Below are 10,186 nucleotides of genomic sequence, written 5' to 3' on the forward strand. Positions count from 1 at the left end.
CTCGTCATGCTTCCATCCAATGATATCATAAAAAATTCGACGTGTCATTCGACGTGTACTCAGCGGAAACTTGACGGAAATTTGACAGGGCCAGAATTGCATATGGATTGAAAGTTTGTTCATTTTTATGAGACAAAAAAAATTTACGCCAAAAGTGGGACTCGAACTAAAATTTATGTTTCTTTTTAGACAAAAAGGTGTCGGCCAAAATTGGGACCCGAGCTAAAACTGGTGATTTCATATGAGACACAAAAAAAAGTTTGGATCAAAATTGAGATTCGAGCTAAAGTTTGTGCTTTCTAAAGAAATTGGCCAATCGTTTAGCATAATGCCAAAAGCTTACTTCATGGGTTACTTGGGGTTGTTGCCCGGGCCACCAAGGCCCTTGCAATTTATTGTAATAGACCTAAAGTGCTAATTATTTAATTTTTTTTTTGGAATTAAGCATGCAACTTAGCATTCCAATCTTCAGATAATCGGGTCTCTATGTTCGTATTCCTAGATAATGGAAAAACCTAGCACCCAAAATTGAGATTGGCCCAGTCTAATGCCTTGAATTTCACTTTCAACGACCACTAATTTTCTTTTTATAAACATGTCCAAGAAAAGAGTTTTTTTTATGATTTTTTTCATAAATGATTAGGTAGAAAGTACTTAGTGCTTAAAATACGAACTCCGTTTCTCCAATGAAAGTAACTTATATTAAGTGAAATACTCATACCAAAAATACACTTTTGGTGCCTTAGAAAAGATGGAAATTTCGTGACTTAAAGTCATAATCGTGAACTAAAATTATGTGAACAGAATACTATTCAGTCAAAAAACAAATTGCGTTTATTATTTCACTTTGTTGTATTGATTTATTATATTGTGTTCTTCACTACGTGCAACAAATAACAATTATTGAAAAAAAACCATTGGTCGAGTACGTCGAAGAATTTGCCCCTTGGTTCGAACTTATCCAACATATCAGAGTACTCACATTCACGACATGATCAAACGCTCTCAGAATTTTTTTTCCTTTTGCCAAATATTATTATTATTATTATTGTTATTATTATTATTATTATTATTATTATTATTATTATTATTATTGTCTTTTAAATATCTGTTTCAACGAAAATTGCTGGGAATTTATAAGAACCACACAAAAGATGGCAATGGAAGTCAAACCAAATGGAAGGCCAATAAGAAGTCAAACTACAACCGTTATTTGCCCACAACAATGACCGTCAATGTTGGTTTATAAGGAGAAAAAAGGAAAACAAGAAAACTGCTTAGAAGAAGCAGAAACAAAGACATGGAATAGGAGGAGAGATTCACAGGAGAGTGAAAACCAAAATCTCTCTCCTTTTCTATCTGTCATCGTCCTCTTCAATCCTTCTAGCTATCTCTTCCATATCTCCAAAATATCATCACTCCTGGAATTAGAGGTTTGATGGCAGATGCGAACCGAGTTCGTGCCCATTCGTCGCCAGATTTACTTCCTCCTTCGGTTGGTAATGTCGAAAGGCGAGAAGATTACATGCTAGAAGGTGAAGAAATCATACCTTCATAAGCGATGTCGCTGGATGCTTTCTTTGGGGCCTGATCTCCATTGATGTCGATGTTATTTGCCGTGTTACTATGTTCATTAGATTTTCATTCATTATCTGTAGGAAGAAGAAGGAAATTTCCAATTGAACATCTCTAGTTAGTCCATCTTTATTAGGAATCTGTCTAATGTTCCTAGTTACTTTTCTTTAGGTGTTGCCACAAATATAATGCTGCTGCTAAAATTAGTCCAAGATCACAATGAAGCGTGCGGCAAAAATGGCGATGACCGCAAGAAGCAAAGATTAGCTGGGATAATGACCATCCTCGACGATGTCAAGACTCGAGTCCAAAAGTCTCAATGTGGCGACAATAAGAGGGAAGCAGAGCTAAGGCGATGCTACACGGAACTTAGGCCTAGAAATGGAAAGAGGGACAAGAAGCCCGAGGAGATTGTTGTCGATGAGAAGGAAAAGCTAAGGAAAGCGCTAAACGCGAGTTTGGCAGCTCGAAAGAGCCTCGAGATGATGTGCTCTAGCCTAGGAAAAGAAAAGGAGATAATGGCGGCAGAGCTGACAAAAAAGGTACATGAGTTGAATGGAATGGAGGAGCATCTCAACGATCTCAAGGCACAAAATGAGCTGTTGTTGGCTAAAGTACAGGCTTGTGCCGTGGAGCACAAGGAGAAGCAGCACAGCGGAGAAGCTCACAAAGACACCGCGCTTCAGGAGCGTAACAAAGAACTCTCGCAACAGCTTCTAAAGTCGCTCGAGGGCTACCGGTCTTTAAAGAGGAAGTTTAAAGACTCGCAGGAGGATATTAGGGAATTGAGGACGACGATGGAACAGCTAGGCATGGAGATCGAGAGCGGACTTAATCTAGTGCACAGCTTCCGGCAACATGTTGCGGCGAGAAGCGAACTTACCACGGATATCTGCGGGGAGATATCTGAATTAGAGAATTTGCTCCAACGCTTTGAGATGAAGGTATCAGATCATAGACAGAAGGATATTAATGCTCCAAAACCAAAGGCCGAGATCAATACCAGCAAGCCTTTTCTTGTTGCCTGAGAAGAAAATGGACTCCTAGTAAAAATAACATACGGCAGCTATGAACATCTTGTTCTTTCTTCGACAATTCCCGATCTCTAGTGGACCTCTTGGTGGGATTCGAATGGACCTCTTAGTAGGATTCGGACCCAGATGATTATATGCTAGCTTTGCTTGTATTCTTTTTATTTTGGTTTCCTTATGTGGGAACACCAATTTTGCTTGTTGAGAAACATTTCAAATGAGATCAAAAGATTAATAAAGTTCTATCCATGTCTGATAAAATCTATTTACTCACTAGACGAGAACCTGCGCTTCCTGTGGATCTTATGAAGAGCCAAATCATGCACCGCACGATATTGAAAACTCGATCGACATGATGATCACAGCCATGATCACTACATAGAATACATATCGATATATCATTCTAACTCTTTCACAGATGTCATCATCGATTGCAAAGTAGCAAGAGTTATGTGATTATTCATTTAATCACGTGGGTCACGACATGACAATATATTATGTTTATTTAATCTAATTACGCATTTAATCATAAGTTATCAGACGACAGTCAAATCTTCTCAAAGCATTTAATCATGAAAGTGGCCACTTGTATGCATTTAGAAATATTTACTTTTGAAATATGTTCGCCATTCAATATTAGCCCTCTAAAGATATATTTTTCCCTTGTATTATAATTTATGTTGTAAAAACATATAAGTTATGTTTTTATATTCATTTATTTATAAAGCATGTGATATAAATTTTTGATGATATATTTTTTTTGTTGATCTTTCAATATGATTTATTTGTCAAATATGTAAGATATCATAGTCGTTATCCCAACATTATTAAACTCTTTCTCATCACGATCGTCAATTCAACCTATAGATGAAGACGTGCTAAAGTTACCCTAAAAATTAAACTAGTGGGAGTTTCACCCATTTACATGATATAGATATTTTGAACCGAACGCAAAATTTGTGTTTGATGCATTATGTTCTGACCGTTGCTATTTCGGTTTTTTTCATAATTATTGGTTTAGAATCAATACAACATGGAAATCATCCACAAGATTTCAGTTCTCTTGTCAGTTTAGGGTGAAATCGTTGGAATAATATGTATAAAATCTTAAAGAGGATTATTTAAATTTTTCGACTCGAAAACAAAGTAATTGCAAGTTGGTTTTCAATAATACGATAAAAAGCTCCAAAACATTCTCTAATCATAAATTCCCTCTGTCATATTTATTTTTTCTACATTTGTAGACTTTTAAATCTAACTTTCATTGGCTACTCTACCAACTGCGTTATGGAAATTCAAAATTCCAAATCTTTTGAATCATATAATTAATGACATCTAAGTCATCGCGGAAAAGTTCATGATTATCTAAAATTTATTTTTTTCTGTTATATTTGCCATTAGCATGTGCAATGCACATGGCTTTTAAGAGATGAATGTGTTTTTTCATCTCATTGTTAAAGTAAACTCTCTTTTACACTTGACCTCTAAAAAACATGAAAAAAACAAAAACAATGAAGAAGAAAAAATTAAATAAAAATTAATATCAGAAAAAATAAATCAATAACAATATTAAAAAATAAAAAAAATCAAAATTGATGGATATAATAATAGAGCTACTAAGATATTTTAACAAAAAGAAACACGATTGAGTAAAAAGAAAAAGGCCTCAATAACAAAGAGCACAAATAGTAAAATTGAAGTCTCATTATGTATCGTAAAATGGTTAGTTAATGTTAAAAATTGATTGATCAAGAAAATTGTTTTAAAAATTATTGAAAAAATTCTCAATGATATTTTCAAAATGACCAAATAATCAAATGATAATAATGTGTATATTTGAATGTGTAGAACAGCTTCTATGTGCACAAGCCATAAATAGATAGTGTCGGCAAAAAGATGTTCAAAGCATGGAAAGGCTTTGGCCTTTGTAGAAGGTGAGCAAGCTATTGAATGGGAAGTGTGTCTACATTTAAAAAGACATTTGTAGATGGTGAACAAGTTGCAAAACGAAGGTTCTTTAAAGCTTGAATGCACCAATAGAAGGTGAACAAATCTTAGAACATAAGGATGTAGATTTGGTTGGAAGGACCCGCTTTTAGAAGGTGAACAATACAGAGAAGTTTCGTGAAATGTCTAGGAGGAGTGTTTTGCAAAAACAACCCATGCTAAAGTTGAACTAGATGGTTCTAGATACGACCTGGTACAGTTCTGGTGATCCTAGATATTTATCAATTTGAATTCGACTCCAATTGGAGTTTCCAAGCTGTCTTCAAGTGTTAGAATCAGCCAAAAGCAACTTGGAATATATCAAGTGTTTTCTAATTGCAAATCTTTGTAGATGGTGTGAATATTTGTAATTTGAAAAGAGAATAATATAGCATTGTGAGAGGTGCTTGAGTTTGTAGAAGCGACTCCCGAAACTCCTATGGAAGCAGTACTCTATACAAGTTGTAACATCATAAGGATTACACAATGGATTCTAACTATGTTAAGGCTGTTAGAACTGCGAGATGAAGTAGGCAAGGTGGAAGGCCGAACTATTATAAATCTCATTTGTATCTCTTCTATCTCTCTAACTCCTTTAATATCCGATTGATAGAAGGTTCTACTTTTGCATGAATGTTTTTCGCTTCAACATCACATTCTACACACTTGCCATCACGTCTGTCATGTTTAATTTTCCAAGAACAGCCAATTCAACCACTTTGGGTTATTGTGCTTGGCCCATTTCAAAAATTACATTAGATTTTGGTTAATCATTTTCTTTTATTCTTTGAGGCATCATATCCTTTGATAAGATTTTGAAATATTTTTGGCAACCAATCAATTTCACATAAATTAACCTGTTAAATATAAAAATTGAGCGACCAATTTTTGTCAGTTGACAATTTTGTTATCGATGCCTTTTTCCTTTAATCTAATTTATGTTTATCCTTTTTTCCGTAATTTTAGGGGAAATTGCACAAAACCTCTCTGAATTTTTAAGGTAGTACACATTTGTCTTCAAACTTTTGATTATAACACTATGTCTCTTGAACTTTTCTCTTTTTTTATGGTCGCTAGTCCTCCATCAGTTTTTAAAGCATGTGCAATGCAGAAGACTTTCAAGGGGTGATACATCTCAGTTTTTTTAAGGAAAACTCTCTTTTACCCTTAATTGGTGTAAGAACACGAAAAATAGAGAAAATGCAAAAAGAAAAAAACACTAAATTAACTAAGTACTAATGATAGAAAAATGAATATCAACAATAATATTAAACAAAATTTGATAAACATAGTCACTTTAGTAGAGGTAAAAAATATATTTTAAGAAAAAAGAACAAACACAAATTAAATAAAAATGAAAAAGACCTCAATAACAAGAACGTCAAATTACAGAAATTGGATACTCATTATCTACTTTTAAATGGTTATAGAAAATACTTTAAAATCACCATGAATTCCAGTTAATTTTTTCCTTTTATGAGTTGTGGACATCATTACTTTAATAATACTTCTCAATTATTTTTTACAATGATTAACTATTTGGATGTACATAATGATTAATTATTTTTTTTCATTTGACATCCTTATCATTGAGGCTCTTTTCTTTTTACTTAATTGTGTTCTTTTCGTTAAAATATATTATTAGTTATATTAAAATGTTCATCAATTTTCGACGGTATTTTCTAGTATTATTATTCCATTTATTTTTTTTATATTAGCAGTTTAGTTAATTCAGTTTTCTCCATTATTGATATTTATCATGTTGTATAAAAATCAAGGGTAAAAGAGAGATTTCTATCATAAATAAGATTAAAATATATTTACCCTTTAAGTGATGTGCATTACACATGCTAACAAAAAATATAACGGAAAATTAACGACCATAAAAAAATTAAAGTTCGGGATGTAATGTATAACAGTTGAAAATTTAGGGGCAAACGTTTACTAAGTCCAAAATTCTAGAAAGTTATGTGTATTTACCTCCATATTCTGTATAACTTTTTCTTGGTCGAACTATATAACTTTATTAAAGTGGCTACATTTATCACATTTTGAAAAGAGTTATCTTTTGACATTATTATTAATATTCATTTTTCTAATATTAGTACAATTGTTAATTTATATTTTTCCCATTTTGTATTATATTAATTATTTTACGGTTAATCAGAGGTGAAAGAGAGATTTCCTTAAAAAATGAGATAAAAATATACTTTTACTCCTTAAAAGTTACGTGCATTGCACATGTTAACCGAAAAAGATAATGGAGGACTAACTGCTATAACAAAATAATATTTTTAGGGATTATTATGTATAAGTAAAAAAGATCAAAGCTCAGGAGTTTGTTTAATTTCTCCTTATATATAATTTGTTGGGAAAATGATGTAAATGGTCTCCAAACTTTAGCTCAATATACAATGTCATCCTTAAACTAATTTTAATGTGGTTCATGAACTTTAACTCAATGTGCGAAGCGTTCCTAAAATTTTAATATGTTCAATGTGATATCTAAACTTTTGATACGTGTTAAATTTAGTCTCTGTACTATATAAAAATATTCAATGTGATCCCTAAATTTAAATTAATGAAAGGACAACATTGAACATTTTCATATAATTAAGGGATTAGATTGAATATGTACCAAAAGTTCAGGGACCACATTGAATAAATTAAGAGTTCAGGAAAGATATTGCATGTTGAACTAAAATTTAAGAATCACGTTAAATAAATTAAAAATTCGGAGATTATATTCGGGGATAACTTGTGTGATGATGCCTAGTTTGTTCAAGCAAAAGAAAGGATCGGCCGTGTTCAATTTCTTCCGGCTTTCTCCCTCCCCTCGCTCGCTCGCTCGCACAGAGCAAAACCCTGACTCGCTCACGCCCGGTCCCCTCGTCCGGCCAGCAAGCGCACACGGTATGGTGAAGACGAAGGAGGAAATGAAGAAGAGGAACGCCGGGACGACGCCGGAGCAGCCTCCGCCGGGGCCCGACTGGGTGGACCTCCCGCGGGAGGTCACGGCCGCGATCATCTCGAGGCTCGGGGCGGCCGAGACCCTGGAGACCGCGCAGCACGTGTGCGCCTCGTGGCGCTCCATCTGCAGGGACCCCTTGATGTGGCGGGCCATCGACATCAGCGTCCCGTGGTACCTCCCCGCCATGGGCTGCGGCCTCGACGTCGCGTGCCGCCGCGCCGTCGACCTCAGCCGCGGCGGCTGCGTCGACATCGGCATCGAGTACTTCGGCACCGACGAGCTCCTCAAGTACATCACCGACCGGTGAGGGCTCTTTTTTTCGGATGGTCAGATGGAATAATTTGTCGTTCTTGCATCTGTTGTGGTTGAAGAAATGTTGGTTGTGTTGACCGTCCCGCGTTGAGTTTTTTAACGCATGGCGTTGAGTTAGAAGATTAGGCGCACGCCATGTGCTCGATGCATTGCGTTGCGGGCAAATTAGCTCATGTTTGGCCACTTATCTGGGCTGACGTCTTACCCAGATAACAGGGTCCGTTGGCCTATTTCGTTGTCTGGGTTGTTCCACTGTCCTAAATAAAACTTCCTAGTTGTGACATTTTAGCCCCCACAAGGTTGGCTTGGTAAGAGGTCGAGTTCTTGGTGCAGATGATTCGAATGGCGGTGGTTTCCTCTCAAGGTAACTTGGAGCCGCACCTGCCATTCAGAAAGGTCTATTCACGTATATATTATATAGAAGAAGAATCTGAAAAGGAGCAGTTGCGTTAGATCGCATGGAGAGGTAAGATACACCATGAGGTATAGGACTGCCCTGAGATGCTAGGAGAGAGAGTGAGAAACTAATGGCTTGACTTCATTTCCTTAACCCGACTCAGCAGCTGTCAATTCCTTGATTATTAGCTCATAGAAATCCTGTCAATGAAAGGAAACCCAATGTTATGAATGAAGGAATGACTGTTTATTAGTCCTTTAGGGGATTGATCAGATTGGTTATCCATATTGACTAAAGAGTAAAGTTTCTCTTCAAGAAAGCTTTTGAAAGATGACCTTTCAGATTGTGTTTTATTGCTGAGTTATTCCTGTTTGCCTCTTCAATCTATTCTTGGGAATCAGACTCCTTTCGGGGTAACTGTTTTCCATTATATCTTTCATATTTTGAGTCTTGACTCAGTCCTATTTATACTTGTTTTCAAGGAACTTCCGTAGATAATTTAGTGGAGTTCATGTCATATTCATTCTTCCTAATACATATTGCAGTCACACATATAAAAAGCTGTAGTGAGGGGCCATTAGTGGAGCAGTCATTGCATCTGTCAATTGGGAAGATTTCTAACCAGTTTACATTGAGATAACCAGTACAAGCTAAAAGGAATCTTGCTGGATCAAGGCTGCATAAGCACTGTTTTGAACATGACTCGGAAGGGTTGAACAGAAGCTGCTCTTTCAATAGAGTATTCTCGTGATTGAGGATTCTTGATGATGTTATGTCATGCTGTCATATTTCTGTTCTGTGTGTTTTTGAGATACTTTGTAACCTCCTCGCCTGCTTTTTTCCTGCTACAGTCACTTTTGGTGCTGATTGAATATATGCTTCTAAGCCTGTGTACTGCAGTAGATCGTTCAGCTCTTTGACTGCATCTGTCTCTATATATTAGTCATTGACATTAATTTGGGTAGTCTGCTGGCATGCCTCTCTTTATTGCTATGATTATTCTCATGTATGTCACGATTCATGACAGGTGCAATCATATTAGACGCCTACGACTTGTACTTTGCTGGGGCATTTCAAATGAAGGTTTATCTGAAGCAGTCAAAAGGCTTCCTTTGCTGGAGGATCTTGAAATATGGCTCCCATATGACCATATCTCGGAGGATGCCCTGGAGTCTGTTGGACAATGTTGTCCTCTTCTGAAATCACTCATTTTCAATAACCAGGTATACTTCAAATGAATTGCGCCCCCTCCAGCTCTTCGGAAACAAGATGACTAATGTTGGCCTGAAGGCAATACTGGATGGTTGTCCGCATCTGAAGCCTCTTTGACTTGGGCAAATGCTTCAATGTTGATCTGGAGGGTAGCCTGGGTAAAGATGCACTGAACGGGTCAAAGTTTTAAGGCTACTACCTGTTCATCCTATGGAGGAGATTATTCATCTGACTATGATGGCTTCTGCCACCACTACCTATAAGTACAGAGTTTTAAGGCTCGTATTTGCAGGCTGTTCTAGGGGAGCGGCTCTAAGTTTGCCGTTACTTTCCTAGCAATCTACATCGACATTTTTTTTTTTGGTAAGGTATCTACATCGACATTTCGACGCCCTTGTTTTGAAGAAAAACTTCCGTAGATCTGCAGTCCTCAGGAAATGCTTATTTTTGTTCTTCTTTCTCTACCTATGCCTTTCGTTGCATATAGTTCTACTATAGGCTTCTTGGTAAGGAGTGGAGTGGGCAAATAGGGACTTCTCTGCATTTCATTTCAGGTTACTTTGTGCAGATCTCGACCTTTTAGGTTTTACAGGAACTTTTCAACATTTTTTAACTCACCTCTGGAGCTAAATTTCAGCATTTGCCACTTTCCCGCACATGATGGACGGGCTCTTGTAAAAGAGAAATATATGTGTGCGCGCT

General features: G+C 36.3%; 1 protein-coding gene and 1 pseudogene across 1 annotated transcript; both read left to right on the plus strand.

Moving 5' to 3' along the window:
- The first annotated feature begins 1,286 nt into the window (after positions 1 to 1,286).
- LOC115684156 (uncharacterized) lies at positions 1,287 to 2,611 on the plus strand. The gene is made up of 2 exons (XM_030608855.2): positions 1,287 to 1,535; positions 1,747 to 2,611. Exons 1-2 carry the CDS (start codon positions 1,439 to 1,441, stop codon positions 2,601 to 2,603), a joined length of 954 nt encoding a protein of 317 aa, XP_030464715.1. The 5' UTR covers positions 1,287 to 1,438; the 3' UTR covers positions 2,604 to 2,611.
- Positions 2,612 to 7,380: 4,769 nt separating this feature from the next.
- Positions 7,381 to 9,833, plus strand: LOC130134802 (F-box protein SKIP19-like; annotated as a pseudogene).
- The last annotated feature ends 353 nt before the right edge of the window (positions 9,834 to 10,186 follow it).

The sequence above is a fragment of the Syzygium oleosum genome, unplaced genomic scaffold (assembly GCF_021117445.2).
Source record: "Syzygium oleosum isolate NSW1041296 unplaced genomic scaffold, Sole_v2.1 Sole_v2.24, whole genome shotgun sequence".
Taxonomy (NCBI): Eukaryota; Viridiplantae; Streptophyta; class Magnoliopsida; order Myrtales; family Myrtaceae; genus Syzygium; species Syzygium oleosum.

What these genes read in the sequence shown, in the direction of transcription:
- LOC115684156 (XM_030608855.2), top strand. Translation starts at nt 1,439, where the DNA reads ATGGCAGATGCGAACCGAGTTCGTGCCCATTCGTCGCCAGATTTACTT. An exon ending in AGAAGATTACATGCTAGAAG is followed by an intron (nt 1,536 to 1,746) that starts GTGAAGAAATCA and finishes ACTTTTCTTTAG; the next exon opens with GTGTTGCCACAAATATAATG.